The sequence below is a fragment of the Lagopus leucura genome, unplaced genomic scaffold, assembly GCF_019238085.1.
Source record: "Lagopus leucura isolate 7727_CA_CO unplaced genomic scaffold, USGS_WTPT01 Super-Scaffold_73, whole genome shotgun sequence".
Classification (NCBI taxonomy): domain Eukaryota; kingdom Metazoa; phylum Chordata; class Aves; order Galliformes; family Phasianidae; genus Lagopus; species Lagopus leucura.
In genome coordinates, this window is record NW_024962252.1 from 93,859,621 (window position 1) to 93,881,307 (window position 21,687).

The 21,687-nt window shown below is 39.5% G+C and overlaps 1 protein-coding gene across 1 annotated transcript in view; it reads left to right on the forward strand.

The window, feature by feature from the left end:
* LOC122174887 (ALK tyrosine kinase receptor-like) overlaps positions 1-21,687 on the forward strand; it is a 175,514-nt gene that overhangs the window by 45,136 nt on the left and 108,691 nt on the right. The window contains exon 3 of the mRNA XM_042862231.1: positions 15,161-15,356. Coding sequence (XP_042718165.1) covers positions 15,161-15,356 — 196 coding nt within the window. The remainder of the gene's footprint in view (positions 1-15,160; positions 15,357-21,687) is intronic.

Genomic DNA, 21,687 nt, shown 5'->3' on the forward strand with positions numbered 1-21,687 from the left:
CCAAGATTATTCTGTATGCTGTAATGTGAGTGGTGCTAGCCTTAATTGTTATTTAAACTCTTTAGAAATTATAAAATATTTTCATTCTTATGAGTGCTGTTGTATTTCGGAGTATTTTCTGCTTAAGTCTGAAGGAAACATGACTCTTGATTAAGCAGCATCTCCCACAACAAGGCATTATGTCATTAGCGAGTGGAAGTCAAACACCTAAATATCCTTTAGTATTTCCATGAAATTGAATTTGCTCTAGTCCTCTTAGTTTGAGTGCAGGGCCACAAAAGTTGGCTTTTATAGCTTTGCTTATCATTCCACCCTGTTTAGAGTGAGCTTTTGGTGTTATATACTTTAAGATGATGGTTTTATTGCAACACAAGATGTCATCTGATTTCTATCTAACTGTACCAAGCTGGTATTTTCTCAAGAAGAGTGTTTTCTTGGCTTTGCTATTGTATGCTATATCCAACAAGGACATTTCTCCACTTAAAGGCATTATGCAATTTATACTTGAAACCTTTTTTTTTTGTACTTGAAACCTGACAATATTTTAAAGATAGAGTATTTTAAAGTGGGAATGATTCCATACAGCATCATTCTTAGTTTGTTTCATAGTCACCCTGAAAGCATTTTCATTCGTTTCTTTGCAAAATTGGTTAAATGTACAATGTTGATATTTTTGCAAATAATGCCTATTGCTTTCACTAAACAAGTGTAGAACATGAAGCAGTAAAAGGAAACTTAATTTACCAGCCTGCTTCAAACTTGACTTTAGAAACCATTCTTAAAGTATCTTGAGCCTTTTTCTTAGACACAGTACTAGAAGGGGGTACCAGCTAATGGCTTCTGAAAAAGAACTGTTGGCATCAGCACATTTTATTCAAACTCTCCACTTTCAAAGTATGATGCCCACTGCTCATGCTGGCCATAATATTAGTAAATAACTGTGAAAATTGTAAAAATGACTCAAGACTTATGGACATGTTTTAGTGTTCAATTTGCTTTGCAATCTGGAAGGTGCCAGCATCTCCAGAATAGCAGGAGATGGTCTGTGTAAGTCAGATGTGCTACTTCTGACTGGCATTTAGGGGTGCTTAGCTTCAAGCAGAGACTCTAAATATCAGATGTCTCAAACTCCGTAGGTTCTAAATTCCTCTTCTCATCTGTCTGTGGTCAGACTCTGAATGTAGCACTGAAGAGAGGATGCTGGCATCATACTTTTACCCACTTTTTTTTTTTTTTGTCTACATCTGCGTGTATTCAGAGTTCCCATTCAGCTGATTTTCACAAAAAATGCCAAGAGCTGGAAGTGATATCTGCATCTTTTCTCATGATGCAGGTGGGTGGTTCAGTGTTTTGAAGACTGCCAAAAGATTAAAGGTGTTTTCCTTTAGGTCAAATATTTAAAAGGAAACCAATAGAACTGCTGAAATGGGAAGGAAAATAAGGGGGTAAAAAGCCATCAACTGTATCCAGAAAAAGCACTGAGACTTAACCAAATCAATTGCCTCAGTAGCTCATCTTCAAAGATAGAAATTGTTTGAAAGGTTCTTCAGTCTGGAGGGCTCTGCAGTGTTCCTTCCAAAATCAGTTATATGTTTGTAATGGGCAGAAAAGCCATGTTATTCCTTTTTCTTAAAAAAAAAAAAAAAAAGAAAGAAAGAAAAAATTTAATAAAACACATTTAAACCTTGCCAGTTGGGATGAAAAAACACTGCTTGCAGGAACTATTTGACTTGCTGTCAAATATGACATATATGTAGAAACACACCTCTGGGCTTATTAGTGCCTCTCTAGTGATGTATATGTATAGCAGTGTATTTGTACAGCATGTGACCTTGCAATATTTATATCCATCCAAAAAGAAAGAGAGAGGGAATTGTTCAATGAAGCTTAGCTATCTCCTGTAACCTTTATGCTCTCTGCCAGCCTCTGTGTAACAGTCCGTAGCACATTTACTCTAAGTAGAACTCAGGTTGTTGAAAAGCAATCATGGTAAATCCCATGTGGCTGGATGTCACAAAAATAGGAGAACTCACTGTTTGCTCTTCATCGTTATATTTCAGCTTACAATGTCTGCTTCCACCACATTATTCCTAGGGGAGTTTATTTTCCATCCTTAAAAGAAGACTGTCAGCTTGATTTCAGGTCAGGAGTTAAAGTTTCAGATGCTTTCAAAAAAAACCCCAAAACCAGAGTTTTACTGAAGATTGGATCATTCTACAGGTGGTCATAAGGTTGTGTGCAAAGTCAAAGAAAACAGAATCTTGTCTGGATTTAAGTAACTTATCCCTTGCTGCTACTTTTGGCAGCCTTGTGTCAGTGCATCCAATTAGGAAAGGAAGGCAGTATAGAATGCAAATAAAACTGACCTGCAGGTGAAATGCAAAATGTAAGCAAATTATGTGAATGGTGTAAAAGTGAATTAACAGGTAAGATCTCTCCTACCTTAATAATATGGTGATATACAGCGTGGGCTTTTAGAATCACCTCAGCCTCATTAAAACTAACCCCTAAGTGTCTGTCTTCATCTCTCTCTAGATCCCAGGTGACCTTTTTGAGTTTGAAGAGGACATTGGTGGTTTCCCACAAGTACCTTAAAATCACTCTACTTACTTTTGACTTTCATGTATCTTATATTGCATAAAATGCCACACCAGTTTACCATAAAGCATCAGTTTGTGAGCTAACGTATTTCTACTTGTTCTTCTCTAAGTCAGCTATTGACAGAGTGAAAATCTGAGGGCATGAATAGTCTTAAAGTAAGTCATTTCCATTTGTGGGCCAGAGCTCTTGAGGCTCACAGATCCCGTCTGTCCTTGTTCATTTCAAAAGTAATATTTTTGGGTCTTGCTCCATAGCAATAAGCACTAGGAGACATTTGGACTTCAATGCAGATAGAACCAGATAGCACTGAGATCAGAATACACTGTGTGTCTGCAGTACAGGAACCAGTCAAGTTTCATTTGCACCACCTTATCAAAATATCTTGCTTTGGTACAGGTAATGGTAATGACTTTCCAATGAGGACTCAAATGGAACCACTCTGTCAGGGGAGAAGGCTTCCAAACTTGAACATTGCCCTGGGCTGCGTAAGATCCACTTTCTGTGCCACAATTCATTTCAGATCCACCCTGCCTTCCAGTCCTTGTTCGGTTTTCTGTAGGTTGAAACTGGAGTTAGTCTTTTAATAAGACAGCAGCTTTCTCAGTCATCAGCCAACAGAAAACAAGTAGAATGTCTTGTTTATACTGTATCTTAGGGGAGGGAAAAGAGGATGAAGTAATTATAACCAAGCAAGACAGATGCACAAGTCATAACCTACTTAGTATAATTATACCTATTTCTATGAAATTAGAACGTCAGTAGGCTAATTTGTTCAGGATGCCCCAGACTAAGTCTGGATGTTTGGATCTTTCTCTCCTGAAGTACTTTCAGTAAGAATGAAAAGTGAACGCTAGCACCCATCTTTCCTCAGTGATTTTGAGGCAGAAATTTTGATAGGCTGGCATGATGTTTCAGAGAAGTTTTAGTATCTTTCTGTGAGTTCCATGAAGAAGAAAACTCTTACATTAAATAATATTGAGTGCAGTTTAGTTGACTTTCTTGCAATTAAAATGAATTTGTGTTGTAGCTGGACTTCATGCTATCCAAATTTGCTGTTCTAAAGGTAAATATTTGTTTTCTGAGAAGTAAAATTGTTTTCAAAGGCATACTGAAGTTAAAATTACAACACGTGAAATGATTGGCATCCCTGTTCAGTGGACAGATCCCCTGTGGTCATGTTTTTTGAGTTTTAGAGCAAAAGAGCTGTATGGTCTTTCATCCATAGTGCTCATTGAGAGCATTAACTTCTACAATTTGTACTCATGCGAAACCTACCTTGAAACCCCATAGGTATTTGCTCACAATAAGAACAGAGGGCTTGTTGTTTTTGCTGCAAAATGCAATGTCCGTATTATTCCAGTCGATTCATTGTATTCGCACCCCAAAAGCATGATAGTCAGTTTGCAGAATAAGTAGAGAAATGGCTCATTTTCAGCAGAGATGTAGTTTTGAAGTTGTTCATAGTGCAATCACAGTAAGAGTAGTATGCTATAAAGAGATCAGGCACTGGAATTAAAATTGGCATTATGGGCAAAATATTGTGTTTAGAGATATGTTCAGTAATGGTAATTGACAATAATTGAAGCTCCTCTTTGTTTCTTTGTCTGACAATTTATAGCAGCCAGCTCTCTTTGGACTCAGGTGTACAAAGCTTCTTAGGTGCTACCCATCTCGATACCCTACAATGAGACCCTGTAAAAAATATGTATAAAAATCACCTATTAGTCTTTCTTGACATACGTTAAAGCATTTGTAGGAGTTGACAACATGAGTTGGTGACAGATGATACTGGAAAGGTCACAGTACTCAGTGCCTTTCTTTTGTATTTACAGGCCAAGTCTGCTGCCAGATCTTGGTGTGTAACAGCATGGCTTCAGAAAAGGGGTAGCCAACACAAGGAAAGCACCATGCTAGGGACTACTTAGAGGAGCTGGATGTATTTAGATTCCTAGGACAGTAACACCCAAGGATGCTGTGAAAGTAAACTGAAATTGGTATCTAACATTTATAAGAAACCACTGTAGTTGAGGGAGGTCCATGGCAACCAAAAAAATACCGTGTACATTTCTAAGAAGGGCAAGAAGGGAGACCTATAGGTCAATTTGTATCTTCCTTGAAAAGAGCATGCAGTATGTCTTCTTGGATTCCATTCCCCAACAAGTGAATATGTCAAATGACTGGCTGGTAGAGCACGATAGGGGCAGAGGATGTACATCACCTTGACTTTAGGTCTGGCTTTGGGTACCATCTTCCCCAGCAATCTCACTTGGGAGCTGAGGAGGTCTGAGCAGCAGTGAGACTGTTTGTCTCAGGCTAACAGTGCTCAATGGCTTCATGCCCAGTGGTAGCTGGAACTGAGCAGAGTTGACCCCAGGGGTCAGTACTGGGGCTGGTAGTACTCAGTATCTTCATGTAAGTTGTATGACTCTGAGCAGATTTGTAAATGGTGCTCCGTTTGGCTGGTGCACTGAACGAGGGAGCTTTGCTCCAGAGAGATCTTGGTAAACTGGAGGACTAGGCTATCAGGAGCCTCATGGAGCCACAGGGAGAAGTGAGAAGCTCTGCCCCGGGACAAGACCTGCTGGTGCATCATCCTGGGCTGAGAAGCAGTGGTAAAAGTGATCCTGCTGAAGAGGACATGAAGAGAGGACCCAACCCATCACCAATAGAGTAGGCAGCCCACTAGGCAATGGTGCAAGGAAGGCAACAAATACTGAGTGAAGTTATCATCCAGATCTGCTTGGTGATAAAGCCGCAGCTACGTTGCTGTGTCCAGCCTTGGCTCTCATTCCTAGGCCAGAGAGAATATGGAGAAATTGGCTAGGATGCAGTGGGGACTGCAAGTGTGCTTATGGGTCCAGAGCACACAGCCCTCATGGAGAGGCCTAGGGGGCTGGTCTTATTTAGGGTGAAAAGAAGCAGTTGAGAGGTGAGCTGGCGACAGCCTACAAGTATCTAATTATCTCTAAGGGTTGTGGGCATGAAGATACACATAAGTATGTAGAGGAGAGACTGACAAGGACAGATTAAACTGTATGAGACATTAAAATACACTACCTTCTTGAGATTTATGTTTCTTATATTATCTTTGGACCAAGGTAATGATTCTCTGAGCATCTGAGATATGACCCTTGCTTACTTAACACTGACATTGCGGTAGCCTTTATATGATAAGCTTAATCCTGGCACAGAAGGAAAAGCAAAAAGAACTATACCAACTATGCCCCTTTTCTTGTGTTCTTCTAGTTTTTCAGGGGAATAACTCACAAAACTTGTTCCTTGTTTAATGTTGTTTCTGATGTTACTGAACAGTGAGTTATTGCAGTACCTGTTCTGTTCCAGGCGTGTTTCTATTCTTGTGCATGAGATTATTGCCAGGCTTCTTAATTTTTAAGCTTTTAGCCTCCTGAGTGTAATCAAATAAGCACACTCAAGCAAAGTGGTAACTAGAGGAATAGCATTCAGCATCCTTTCTCACCTTCCCTTCAGCAACTGTGCACACTGGAAAGTATTGAAAAGACATTCTGCCTGTTTTTATTGACAGAACCAGTGTCATTGTGGCTTTCCCTTTAGGTATGTCTGTCTTGCTCACAATGACGGAAAATTCTCCCATCTTCTAGTCTCAGAACAGAGATCTCAAAAATAACTTGCTGTTTACTTTTGTCAGCAATAGATGAGAAGATGCGTGTTGGTTAATCAGCAGTGCAAGGCTGAAATATTTAAACGCTTTTGTCATTCTCTAGGAAATATTTTAATCTCAGCATTGAATTTCAAGTTCTTAATTAACTACTTTCTTTGGTTCAATGCTTTTCAGCTAGGAGCAAACACTGAGTCATTTAGGAAATGGGATGTAACAGCATCTGCTTCTAGCTCCCATTACAGTATACAATACCTGGAGCATTTACTTGTTGTTTTCCATTTGAAAAGCTAGACATAAAATTCTTGGTGAGAAAGAACAGACTTCAGATAGAAAACAATAAAATAAGTAGAATGATGGAATTCAGCTTTTTATATGGGCATACTAGAGGTTATCAGAACTTGAACTGATTAATAATAATAATATAGTCTTTTTCTGAGCCTAATGGTTTTCCTCTGGGCTCCAGCTCACGTGCTATGTTCTAGGGAAGCAACAGTAAGCATCAGAAGAGCTGCAAGAAGGTCACTGCTTGAGGCTGCTGCCTCTGTGTGTAAGACTTCAGACTTACTCTAACAGAATAGGTAGATTAGTAGGGAATATTCCTGGTACTGGAGTTGTGAGAAAAAGGAAAGACTCCTCTTCTAAAACTTCAAGTTATGTTTCTATAGCACTGCTGTGGTTTCCAAGGATCATAGCAAATATTGGTTATTTGAGGGGCATGGTTTTATATGAGTGAAGTCTTTGACTTTAAGAGAAATTAAATTTGCCTGGTGGTTTGCTATGAGAACAAAATTGGTCTTTATTTTCCTTTATCAGTTCTTAGCCCTTCCTATTTATATTTAGGGAATTAAAAGTACCTGAACAGGAGATGATTTTAAAGACCTTTGACTTGCATGTTTCTTTTCTGAGACCGATTTCCTCCACATGCTATTTTCAGTTGCTTTTACCAAATGCTGAACTTCTGCTATGACAGTTCTACTGAAATAGTTAATTTGGAAGTTGATGGTAAATAAGGAATCTGAAGGCCAGCTCTGTGGGATGTTTTGTGATACCAGTGGAAATGCTCTTTCCAGTCAGCATCTCCAAAGAACATAAAACTTGATTCATTTATTTTTCTACTGTATAGTCCCTGACAGACGTTGCCTGTTAATAGTTTTTACAGCTCTAATTTAATCTGGTAGGGTATTGAACTTGTATGTGAAAGGTAATAAAATCCTTTTAGTACAAAGATGAGTTTATGGAGTTTATGTTCAGAATAACACTCTATCAGTTTTGCAAAGGGCTGTTAAATTTCTACTTTATAACTGTAATCAGATTAAGTTAGCCTCACGTTGTTCTGAGCCCTGTTTTTCCAGAAGATACGTTAAACTTATAAAAGTATGATCTCTGAGAAGACATCTCCTTAAACACTTTAATTTGGGTTAACAAATTAAACACAACACTTTAATGGGGACACTTTAATTTGTATCAGGTATCAGCATGTCCACTATGTATTATTAGCTTGAATATGTTAGAAATACTATTTTCAAGTACTATGAACTTGCCACTTCATGAATTCTAATGCATGCCACTTTTGTAATTGATTTTTATGTCCCATTTCCTCATTTGATGTAATTTCTTTAGGATTGTATTTGCATGCGTGGTGTCTGGTATACATGGACATCTTATATAGGAAGTCCTAGACCTTGAATGCAAGCTGGACAGGTGCCTCTGTGTCTGCCCCAGAAGAGCTGGTTGCCATTTTTCTGCAGTGAATACTTCCCTGGAAATCCTTATCTTCCTCTGTAGCTTCTCCAGCTGCTATCTTTTTGGTCTTCAGCCATCCTTGCTAAACAGCTGCTTCAGAATAAGCAAATGATATGTATGAGCTAACTGACCTCACTTAGTATCATGGGGTTGTTCAGCAAAAGACACTGTCCTGGCTCTGTGCTGCATTTGCCCTAAAATTTGTCAAGGAAGGCTTTAGGATAGAGGCAGATAGCAGGATGCATTCAGAGCTATTTAGGCAATAGCTAGCTTTTGTTGGAGTTTGCAACAGAATGGTAAGTTCACCAATTCCAAGGGCCTATTGATGGCTCTCTCTTTTGAGTAGCTATCTGCTCTTCATCTTTGAAACATCTTGCTTCTAAGCCAATGATCCATCCTTCCTCTTTTTGTCATGAATGTTAAAATGTTATAAACAAGCTTTCAAAAGACCAACAGCAATTTTTCATGTAAGCTATATTAACTTGCCTTATTATAGTCTTTTTATGTCCACTGCAATAAATGCCCCTGCTTAAGTGTAAATATGTTTTCATTTGTGTTTATCTGAAATGAGAGCAAACTGCCAGAGACATCAAACACAAATGGCAGGATGAGGAAAGCTCACATTATGACATCAGCTATGAAAATTTAGGAAAAATATTATTTGCAGCTGAGTACTGTGGTGAGTTTCTCATGTAGTTTGTGAGTGTTTAGGGAGAGTGTGGAGTGTAAAGTATTTGCAATTTAAATTGACGGTTTCTGAAACACTGCAAGCCATATCAGCCAGTCATATAATTATGTCATATAACGCAAATACAGATGTGTTTGTTGAAAAGGACTGAATGCTGTCCCCACTGCAACCACGTGGTTCTGCACGATCATTATGAATGAGCTCATGACCCAGGAAGTGCTAAGTGTCTGGGTCTGTGGCTGTATATCTCGTTACAACGTGATTATTTTAACTGCATCTCTTTAATATCAGCACTGCACTGTGCAGCCAGAGTACAATTTAAAACCTGTAACAGAAGGCTCCTGAAATGACTCACGGGTGAATATCTTTCTGAAAATGAATAGACCATTCAGAGTCCTGATTTTAGCAATTGAAAGGTCCATGCTGTGCCATATACTGTCAAATACAGGTCCCTTCAACACATCCGTGTTGATTAGTTGGGACGAAGCAGAGAGGGAAGAGCTTGATTTTTGTACTGTGGTTTTCTGTGTTTAGCTACTCATTCTCATGAACAGTACAACATGTCACTGACAATGTGAGCCATGAAGAGACCTTGCAGCTCAGGTTTTATCCTCGTGCATCAAAATAGCAGCAGAGGTTTGAAGCTACTGTGATTTTTCTAGCTATTCACCAAGTAAGATCCCAAGAGCCTTATTAGAGCTAATAAAGGAAAATAAGTGCAAGGAAATTACAGTTGGAATTTTTCAGTCTTAAGGGTCCAAGTGGTAGTGTCAGGTAGAGTTTGCCACCTAGATTCTCTCCCACCAGAGGGAAATAGGAAATTAATAAACAGATGGGCGCATACCTCCTGATTTTGCCAGATAGTTGTTCTGAAACAGAATATTCTTCTGTCTTTCTGTATGGATGGGGAATTGATTTCTGTATGTTTCTTTAATTCTTTTGAAGTAGTGTTTCTAATCTGGTCCTGGACACGGTGCTGGTATTGATCCCAGGGAAGGCTGTCCTGTGAAAACAGTGGCAAGCAATGACTGAAGCATTGTGCTTTTGAGAGAAGGAAAGAGTATGAGGATTTGTGTTCAAAATGTATCATTTCTCACTTCAGACACTGCAATTACTCCTTTGTGGGTTTGACACCATTGATTGCAGTAGCATAAGTCCTGTCAACAGTAATGAAATACGATTTGGGCCTCTATCAGCAATTTGTTGTGCGTGTGTGTATGTAGCTGATTGACTGACAGTTACATTGCTTATGCTTCAGAGACAGCAAATTCGTGAAATTGGGTTTGTCTGAATTGCTGTTTTGAGTCTACTGCTTACGTGGAAAAGAGTATGTTTAATGTTAATGTACATTGTTATGTTTCAGGTCTGGTTACTATAGGAACTCACTGCTCTGTAATGAGTAAATCTTAAATTGTAGCTTGGGAGGGCAAATCTTCAGATTCTTGTGCGTAACAAAGCTTCTGCGTGTTCTGTTTTCACAGCAGGTCTCTCTCATTTTAAGTATGAAAACACTCTGAATAACAGGACCAGGTGCTACTCTGATACTTCTTTCATAGGATTTACAAATCAGGTTAGCAGTAAGAGCAAAAAGAGTTCCACAGCAGACAGTATTGTCACCTGCAAGATGGCTGAGCTTTCAGAAGCAAGACAAAGTTGTATTTATGCTCTCCTTCATTTATTTATAAATGATGAGAATAAAAAGATAATCTGTTTTGGCTTTAATACTTGCCTCCACAGGACGTTTCTGACTGAGTACTGTTTGTGTGGCCAATGCTGCTGAATAGTTACGTCTTTCAGAATGATTTTCTAGGCATTGCTCCACAGCAGAGTAGTTTGGGGCTATTCCTAACATCCTGTGCAAGTATGGCGGGGTAGCTTTCCACTGTGGCAGAACTGTATTCCTTTTAGCAATATAAACCAGCAGGTAGACTTATCCTCGCGATGGTTAATAAGCCAAAATTGTGCAAGGTAAACCCTGTAAGTAAATTTAAGTTTGTAAGTTTGTAAGTTTGACATGGTCTCTCACAGGCTTCTTCTGGGGAAACTGGCTGCCCGTGGCCTGGAGAGGTATACACTTCTTTGGGTAAGGAACTGGCTACAGGGCTGTGCCCAGCGCGTCGTGGTGAATGGGGTGAAGTCCAGCTGATGACCTGTTTCAATTGGTGCCCCCAGGGGTCGGTACTGGGGCCCATCTTGTTTAATGTCTTTATTAATGACCTAGATGAGGGCATTGTGTGCACCCTCAGCAAGTTTGCAGATGACACCAAGTTGGGAGGTGGTGTCAATCTGCCTGAGAGTAGGGAGGCCCTGCAGAGGGATTTAGACAGGCTGGACCGCTGGGCTGAGGTGAATGGGATGAGGTTCAACAAGGCCAAATGTCAGGTCCTGCACTTTGGGCACAACAACTCCATGCAGCGGTATAGGCTTGGGGATGAGTGGCTGGATGAGTGTGAAGAAGAGAAGGACCTGGGGGTGTTGGTTGATGCTCAGCTGAACATGAGCCGACAGTGTGCCCAGGTGGCCAAGAGGACCAACGGCATCCTGGCCTGCATTAGAAATAGTGTGGCCAGCAGGAGCAGGGAGGTGATCATCCCCCTGTACTCAGCTCTGGTGAGGCCGCACCTTGAGTGCTGTGTTCAGTTTTGGGCTCCTCACTACAGAAAAGATGTTGAGGTCCTGGAGCGTGTCCAGAGAAGGGCAATAAAACTGGTGAGGGGTCTGGAGCACAAGTCTTATGAGGAGCGGCTGAGGGAGCTGGGATTGTTCAGTCTGGAGAAGAGGAGGCTCAGGGGAGACCTCATTGCACTGTACAACTTCCTGCAGGGAGGTTGTGGTGAAGAGCCTCTTCTCCCAGGCAACAAGCAGGACAAGGGGTAATGGCCGCAAGTTGTACCAGAGGAGGTTTAGGTTGGACATAAGGAAGAACTTTTTCTCTCAGAGAGTGGTCAGGCACTGGAATGGCTGCCCAGAAAGGTGGTGGAGTCGCCATCCCTGGCAATGTTCAAGAGGAGTCTGGATGACGTGCTGCGTGATATGGTTTAGTGCTGGTGGTGGCAATGGTGATGAGGAGACAGTTGGACTGGATAATCTTGTAGGTCGTTTCCAACCTTGTGATTCTATGATTCTATAGCCAAGGCATAGGAGGTTAGCAACTACGGTATTTATTGTGGCAGCTAGTCATGTTTGCTACTAGTCAAGTCCTAGGTCAGGATGGAGAGAGTATACTTGTTTATTTACTCACTGCGAGGGAAAAAAAAAGAAAAAGAAAAGAAAAGAAAAAAAAAAAGGAAAAAGGAATGAGAGCTTTCTATTTGTTTCTTTGTTACGTTAAAAAACTTTCTGTGGCAAGATGGTAAGGTGAGCAAATGGTTCTTACACCTGTCACATTATCATCAGCAATCACTGCAGTGCTTAGTGCTTTTCTGCCACCAGCAGAAGTCTTTTTGATCCTTGTCATGTTGGGGATTAGTGTTCTTATGTGGATGATACAATTAAAGCCACAAGATTTAGTGCTCTAATTCTATTTTGTTGGCTATAAAAGGAGAGAAGTATGAAACGTATGGTTGGGTTTCTGTTTTTATTTTACTGACCAGCAAAAATATTGTGTATATAAAACTAACAATGACAGAGTTTGTTTAAACTCCTCAAGCCATTCCTTTAGTAACTGGATTAAAGGCTACTATTTCATATAAAGGAATCTTATTAATAGAAAAGTAGCAAATACATTTCAGTTCTTCATTTACAAGCCTTGACATCTGACAAGGCTGTACCTTATCTATTTCTGCTTGTTTCTTTCAGTACAAATATTTTCTAGTTTTAGATATGTCATTGATGTGATGTAATGTCAAGAAGACTGTTTTTGACAAGCATGTCAAAAATGCTCTTTATGATAAGTGTGTGTATGGGATGAAATATAGTGGTTGATAAGAGTCTGAATTTCATTTTTAGCCTTTCTGGTATTACTCTATTCAACCTGAGATTAACTGCCAAATTAGTTTTTTTCAAAGTGGGGGACATTTGTGAGCATAAGTACAATTCCCAAGTTCTAAATTGGCATGTGACAGCGAGATTAAAATCTGAGCTCGTGATTCAACTCAGTGGAAAGAAGTGGGACCTGCTGAAGGGCAATTAATCAGATCCTTTTAGGATGAGACAAACTGTCATGGGAGCTGAGAATGGCTGGCACACACCAGTGTGAAGGTGAGCATCATGCATTTGTGGCTCCACAGGATTTCTTACCCACTGTGGGTCTCAGCAGAGCTTTAGGCAGTATCTACTCAGCCGCATGGAAAAAGATTCCTCTGAAAATCCAGCCTTTATATTAAAAAAAAAAAAAAAAAAAAAAAAAAAAAAAGCTGCTGCATAAACTGTTTTTTATTACAGCCTTGTTGGGCCTTAATTTCTGTCTCTATGAAATTAAAGGGTTTTTGAGGTCTGTATGTTTTAAGTACTAACAAACGTTTTTTTGGTGGACAATGCAGGAAGCAAAATCCTGTTTTCTGAACATCTAACCAGTCTTGCTACATACAATCTGTGGAATTTAACAATTTTCCTTGCTTCAAGTGTTGATCCCTTCCATTTACCTGACTGACCTTTCATTTACCTGACTACACACCTCAATGTGCTTGCTCTGTGGGAAAATTGGTAAATTGGTCAACTATGAAAAGAGAGTAATTTGATTTACCTGAAATGTGCAACAGTGTAATAAAAAATGCATTACTTCTGTCCAACTGGATAAGCCTCAAATGGTACTGAAATTATGGAGAAGATTATTCTGGGAGTTATTGAAAAACACCTAAAAGGCAATGCAATTATTTGTCACAACCAACCTGGGTTCGAAAGGGGAAAATCTTGCTTAACAAACTGAATCTCGTTTTGAGACAAGACTAGCCACCTAGTTGACCAAGGTGACCAGTTGTTGTAATCTTTTTGGATTCAGCAAATCTTTCAGTACTGTTTCTCACAGTCTCCTCTGGACAAAGTGCCCAGCATACAACTAGACAACGGCATGATGCGATGGGTGAGCAGCAGGCTGATGGGTCAGGCACAAAGGGTTGCAATAAATGGGGTTACATCAGGCTGGTGGCCAGTCACCGGTTTGGTCACGTAGTGCTAGTTTTCTTCAGTGTTTTCATCAGTGACTCCATGAAGGACTATCCTAATTAAGTCTGTTGACAGTGCTGAATTGGGAGAACCAATTGACTCCCTCAAGCACAGAGAGGTCTTGCAGAGATCTTGGCAAATCAGGGGGCTGGGTAATCACCAACCACATGAAGTTTAAGAAGAGCCATGTTGGGTTTTGCACCTGTGTTGGGGGAACCTTGGATACACGTACAGACTGGGGGGCGGGAGCAGCCCCAAGGAAGGAATCTGGGGGTTGTGGACAACGGCAAGTTGAACATGAACCAGCAGTGTCCCTGGCAGCCACAGGGACCTACTGCCCCTGGGGGGCACCAGGCCCAGCGCTGCAACATGGCCAGGGAGGGGCTGTCCCCTCTGCTCTGCGCTGTGCGGCCTCACCTCCAGCACTGGGTGCAGTCTGGGTGCCACAGTGTAAGGACATAAAGCTGTTAGAGAGCATCCAAAGGAGGGCTGCAAAGATGGAGAAGGGTCGATACAGAGAGGGAATGGCATGGAGCTGTGCCAGTGGAGGGTCAGGGGGTGAGGGAAAGGCTTTGCCCCAGAGGCAGTGGGTATGGCACAGGCCACCCAGGGCAGTGGGCACAGCCCCAGTGCTGGAGTGCAGAGCGATACGTACTGCTAATTCATGTAAAATACAAAATTAATACATTAGAAAGAATTGCTAAAGAAATAAAATATCAAGGTTTTATCCTGACTCCAGTGACTTAAGAATGCTGATCTCTTCTGTTTTAGAAGAGCAAACATAGAGCTTTCAAATGTGTTCTTTATTTGTGTGAGAAGAACAGATACCAAGATCTGTTATAATACTTGACCTTGTCTAATCAGGATGCCACTGGATGAAGGCCATAATGTTTGACTCTAGACCACATTTGGGAAGTTGCAGAGGTAGGAATAAAGTCCAGGCAGTAATAAGTACATAAAAACAAGAATCCAAACATTAACTTCTTTAGTTGCTTGCCTGGGCTTAAATCTGGAAGTCTCTGTAGGAAAATTAGGTTGACTGATTTTTCTTTTTGTTGTTTCTTGTTTTTCCCTCTAATATTATTTATAGGCTTTTTTTTTTTTCTTTATGCCTTTTCTTTCCAGAGTTAAATCTAGATATCATCTTTGTTTTGAACAATGCAACTGCAAATTGAAATGTTGCTTGCCTTTGAAGATCATAAAGGGTTTAACACCCCTTCAAGGGCACACTTTCCAAAGTAGGTGGCAACAATAATATCAGAATGACTGAGAATGCTGAATAAGTTGTGGCATAAAAATTACAAGCACTAATCTGTGCACTGCAATATTTTTTTTTGTCTTTTTCTTTTTTCCTTAAAGCTTTATTATTGCCTTATCTGTCCTAGGTTATTTCCTGTTCCTTAATGCATCTGAGAGCCCTGTCATCCTGAGCCCCTGGCTGAGAAGCAGCAGTGACCAATGCGTAGTTCAAGTGGCTGTTTATAAGTTTTTCCAGCAGAGTGGAGAATATATTGTTCGGATGCTTCCTATTGACGAAAGCAGCAGTGAAATTTTGACAGAGCAGAATCCAGAAAAACATGGGTAAGTCTCATCGTCTCAATTGACTCACAGCATGATTGAGAAGAGACGTACAATTGTGTAGTGATAAAGCCACAAAACGCTCGCTACACATCTATTAAGGAGAGCAGGGCACCACAACGAGTAGATACTGTGTGGGTCTAAGTCACTGTAGAAACAAGAGTTGCTTATTTAATTATGCAAAGCATCAGTAAACTCCTGGATCCACGTAACGAGTCTCTGTTGGCATAATCTTTATTCTCAGTGCTTGCAAGTAATAATTTGATCTGATTTCTTTTTACTTCTCATTTACCCAAGTGTGCTGTTAGGCCTAGAATATTAGTCTTAGCAATTTTGTGCATCTGTGTGAATTTTAAGTTTTACCTTGCATTTGTTTTTTTTAAATGGCACCTCTTGTGAGCAAAGCAGTTCAGAGCTACTGCCAGCAGAGGAAAGCTTTTCATCTTTCAAGGGTACAACTGTTTGAAATGTTTTATTATCTTTGTGCAATTAAGATCAATTGTTGATGATGTCTTAATATGTCAGACTTTATATTCATCCTTTTAGATTTTAGTTAGCAGAAGCTGTAGCTGAACATACAACATATTTTTAAACACCAGAGTAGTGGAATAATTTAGAATTGAATTTGGATTTATATGAGATTAATGTTGTCCTTGTTGTATACAGATTTTTTTGTTGTTGCAATAGAGCGTATGTTAAGAAGCATAATTTTTACTAAGCATCCCAAATGTTTTTTAGCTTTGATGTGATAAATTAGAGAGTTTCGAGTAGCAAATCCTGCTAGCTTGTGCTTGAAACAAGATGTGATTATCTGATTACTGTCTACAGCAAATTCTGTATATTCCAGTAGCAAAAGAAGAATGTGCAGTAAAAAACCTGACAGAAGATAACCTAAGTCATAGAAACAGTTTGAATAGCAGTAATTTTCATATAACACATGGCCTATAAAAGTGAGGAGGAGAGCTTGTGTGTGGATCTAAATTGTACTTAGTTCCAGCAATATCATCCAAATTGTAAATTACTGTTGACGTCTGGGGAAAGGTAATTAGGGAAACTGCAGCAGCTGTCTTTTTCCTTAGCTCTTTGAAAATGCTGTGCTGTATGTCACAGCTAATAAACGTACTTTGTGCAAAGTTCCTCCTGCATTGGCAGCGGCGCTGCTCCTTGGCATTTGCAGGGGTACTGCTGTGTGTAAAGTGCTTTGCTGCGCTGCACCGAGGAACTCTAGCTCACATCTGCGGGCAGGCAGAGCCCACCAGGAGCACAGGCAAGTGCCAAATGTGAGCAGCCCTAAAGGGAAGAGAAAGATCACTTCAACTACGATAACAAATGCATACCTTTGCCATCTGCTGCAGACAATACAGGCTATTCAGCTGCGCATTGCAGATGGCGGGCAGAGACTGTCACCACAGCAAAAGGAGTGTGCTTTTAAAGACGGTGGTCTTGCTGATGGCTTTGCTGTCGAAAACCTTTAGAGAAGTACAGTTTGTTCCATAGCAGCATTTTCAGGGCACATAGAGTGGTATTGCTGTAGGGTAGGATTTGCCCGTGGCTTTCACCGTGCTGCACAGCTGATTCATTGGTACTCTGGTGCTATAAAACTTTGCTAGTGGAGCAACTGGCCATTCCATTTTTTCCTCTTCACCCTTGTCTCCTCACCGCAAGAATAATAGCTCTTCTCCTGCTCAGCAAAGCAGAAAGGCTCTGCTACTGTGCTCACGTAAAGGTCACATAATGATAGTTAAGTATCTGCCCATCAGACTGCAGCCACAGATTATAGGCTAACATTGTTAGCAGTTGCCCTTAACCTTAATTCTAGAATTGGTAAGTGCTCCTATGCCCTCTATTTGGAGTGAGAATAGTTGACTATCTGTGATAAAAAGAAGCATTCAAATCTCACTTCTGTAAAAACGTTTTCTTTAGGTAGGAAGCAAGAGCAAGTGATCAGAAGTTAATAATAATTCAAGAACGTTCTTAAATAAACTAGCAGTCCTGTAGCGGGTATTCCTTTTAATATTTTAATTTGTGTTGGAAATTGCAAAAAAAAAAAAAAAATCATATTATCTTGTAATATATTCTTTGACTACTCTATCAGAACTTTTTTAATACTCAGAATGAAAATTAGCTGGTTTCCTCAGTGATGATCTTGTGCTATAAATGGAAACAGCTTGGAGTTTTACAGGTGACACTTCTTTGCTTCAATGCACTTTACGAACTGTTTTGCAAGTAAGAGATGGAAAGTATTTGCAGTTCAGGGTAACCTGTATCAGCAGTTGTGACTCTATGCCACTGCTCAAAATAAGGCTGATAGGAGAAAAAGAATGCTTTATTGAAACAAATGCACTTCAACAATGCAGTGTATTAATTCCAGGGTGGATTTTCTAATGTCTTGAACTATACCAGCTGTCAGTACCATTTTTCCCTTCTTTTTTTTTTTCTCTTCTAAACTCCAAAAACTGAAGTAAATGCATTAATATCTTACAAGGTGTTCACAGTTCATGTACATTCACAAGAGAAAAATGTAGATGCTGCCAGGTAATACTATTTCATTAGGTATGAAAGCAACCAAGCAAAGGTTTTGGTTGGCAGCATGTGAAAGTAATTTTAAGTAAAATATGTGTACAGCCATGAAATTTTATTAGCAACAGTATAGCACCAAATATTTATTTGTTACCAGGATTCAATCATGCTGTGCTTGTGAGCAAAAGACATGTTTTCATTTGGGTGAATACTCAGCATACATTAAGAGTCCAAGGCAGAGCTAGTAATGTTCTGTTTGTTCCTATGGTCTCATTCAGCTTAGAAAAATAGTGGCCTGGACCCATGGACTAGAGAAGTAATAATTCCATAGTAAAGCCTAGGCCTTACAGAAATTGTTATTTAGAAGGTCTTAATTGCTTTGTTTTCTTACTTGACATATTTCATTGCCTCTGATATATTCTGCATATAGAAAGAAAGGTATATTTCTGCATATAGGAAGAAAACTGGGTAATTTAAGACATGTTACATAGCAGTAAGATAGGGCAGATGGAGCAGACACCAGGAACAATATGCCAGAAGTGATAACTGCAAATGGTTCCTGACTGATGGAATACCAGAGTCTGGCAAGGGGATTCTTGGTTTGTATTATACAGAAACTTTGCCAAATAGAATAATAACTTCTCTGCATATTTGTAACAATCATTACCACTCAAAAGATAATTATCTCTGTTTATCAGATCAGCAGAATAATGTAGCTTTTTTATTTTTGTTTTTCTTTAAAGATAAAAAAAAAATAATATTTTACTCTGAATTTAATCTTACTGGTTTTGGAATACCTTTGGATGGACCTTTGCTAAGCAATCTGCAGGACTGCTCTACGAGGAACAACGTATTGCTATATTCAGTTAGATTTGTTGCATGGTAGAGTTTCTAGATGATCTGACTTGATATGGTTAGTCTCTTCTGCCTTCCTAAAAGTTCTGTTGTCTTTCACAAGCCGCCTGCAAATGATTGAGGGAGAGTGCTATCAATTCTTTCTAATGGCAAAAAAGTTGTTATAGTTTCTGCCATGGAGCACAGCACTTTCTGATTTATCCCAAGTGTCACTAGATGCAGGTATGCTCTTTTGCTGTTTTCCTGTTCCACATTCATTTCTTGTTGCTATTTAATGGATTGCATTTTTGTCTTACTGTAGTTGAGGAGACAGAAGGTGTGTGTATGTATCATATTGGTTATTTAGGAAAGCAGAGTTAATATAGCAATTTGAATGTTGACCAGGAGCTCCTTGGTGCCTGTCAGGCTGTCGCTGTGGCCACTGATCTCATTTCACCTGTTAATTATTTTTCCCATCTGTTAAATCTGTAATTATGTATCTATAATTATGGAGTTACTGAGATTGTAAATGTACTTAATGGAGTGGTGAAAACACAGAAGAAATCTTTTCAACAAGGTCAGAGTTTGTAACACAGGAGTGATTTTTATTTATTTTGACCTGTTTATTTCAGATAAGCTAGAACTGGGCAGGTTACAAAAATAGCATCATATGTTTTAATTACCATCGTTATTTTACATCTCTATTGCACTCTTAGTGGTAAACTGAAAGAAGCAATTATATTACATACTGTTCATCAAACAGAACTTCTTAGTAAGCACATAGCAGGTGATGACATAACTTCAGTTTGGTCTTTTATTACAGAAAATTATTACTAATTCCATAAGCATGTTTTTGCCCCAAATACTAGATCACACACAGATCTTGGTACTGTTCCCATGAAGGTAATCTAGGCCTCCCTGCAAAATGGAAAGTGAAGATCCTCAGATCAGCTTTCTGATTAGGAATACCAGGATGTTACACTTGTTGGAATGTTAACCTTTTGAATTGAGTTGAGGTGAGCTAGATAGTTACATGGGCCTCGTAGTACAGACCCATGTTGGAGCAGTTCTTAAAGAGCTGCAGCCTGTGGGACACCTACGAGGGATCAGTTCAGGGAGAGCATTCTGTGGGAGAGTCCTTGCTCTGGAGCAGGAAAAGGGAGTGACCATGATGGAATGGCAGAGACGGAGCTTTAGGGACTGAGCACGACCTTCATTCCCCTGCTCCAGTGTGGAGGGAGTAGGTAGAAAGGGGTGGGAGGGAGGAGATAAAAGAGGATGGATGAAGGGTGAAGGTGTTTTAGTTTGCTTTTAGTTTTTCATTCCTCTAGTCCATTAGTAATAGGCAATAAATTATACTGATCTCCCCGAGCTGTGCGTTTTGTCCGTGACAGTAAATGGTAAATGATCTCCCTATCCTTATCTCAACTCTTGAGCCCTTTTCTATTGTATTTTCTGTCCTGCTTTTCCTTTGTGGAAGTGGAATGAGAGAGCAGTTCAGGTGCAGTGTAACTGTCCATCAGGGTGAAATCACAGCAGTACTGAACTATATGTCTTTTGACTTAAGGAGTCTTATGGAAGCTATCTGTGATTTTTGAGCTGAGTAGGATCTCTAGACTAGTCTAGAGCCTTAACCATTTTTAAGACTCATCTGAAGACTTTTTTGTAAATACGCGAAGTAAAAGATGTCCCTGAAATAAAGTCTGAAATCTGAACATGCACACATGAACAAGGAAGCTGCAAAATACTGTTTGTCCATACAGACAGTACTGTAGTAGATATGTATATATTTCTGCACAGAGAACTTTTCACAAAGAAAGAGCATCTAGTTTTGAAGGTTACTACAAATCATGGTAGGCTATTCCCTTTCTGGCATATACAACTTCACTCAGGATTGATTGCATGGATAGATGTCAAGAAAAATAAATGAAGGATTCGCTATCATCTGTCACATTTGACCTTGGATCTTGAAGTCTGAAGGTTATTCCTGTACTAGAGTTGTTCTTTCTCTTGTTCTCTTATTCTTTTTGTCTGTTTTTTTTTTCCCTCCTCATAGTTTCTTTTGCTAGTCTGTCTCACAAATCCATGGGCTTAGTAGAAGTAATTTACTTTCTTGGAACCCTTTAACCTTAAAAGTGCCTTTCTCAAGTTAGTGGCATGATGAATTTGCTTTTTTTCTGTTATTATTATTATTTTCTCCCTGAAAACACTTTACTAACTTATGGAGGGGAAAAAAAAAAAAAAAAAAAAAAAAGATTGACATTATTTTGCAGATGTCTGTACTAAAATATAAGAAGACCAAAGACCAAAATATTTATGTCTGAGGTGCTTCATATAAGCACTGAAAGTCCTGATTTAGAATTCTCTGAGAGAAAAATGTGCTGTGAATTTTCTGAGACGTATTTGGATGCCTAAAATTGAGTTTAAATCATCCAGTCTAAACTACTCATTTTGAAGTCCAGTTAATACAGAAAATAATCTGAAAGTATGGATTCATTAGAAACTTAGCTCTCCAACAGTAGTGCCAGGCACCACTAATCCTCACTTTAGAAGATGGACCTTCAACTATTTTAGACAGAAAATGAGTCCTTAAGCTTCTCCCATGCTGTTATCCACTAGCCAACTGTTGATCCATTTCAGTCTGGCAAATTGAATGCAAAAAAAATGATTACATTTGTGTCATTTCCCTTTCCTTTTTCAAAAGGCTTGAATACTTGTATTCTTGAGTACTTGATAACTTCAGTGTATCAGCCCTTTTCACAATAATTGCTTGTTTTTGGAAATATGTTTTTCTTCTCTGCCTAATAAAAACTTGATTCTTTCAGTATCTCAACCGTAGGTCTGAAGAAAGCTTTAACTCTGTTGATTGTGGCACCTTGAGGAGTTAAATCGAAGTTTATTTTCAATGGATGAGAAGATTCAAATTCAAAGCCCTTCAGAAAATTTAAGGTGAAATGAAACCCTTCAGAGTTTTATGAAA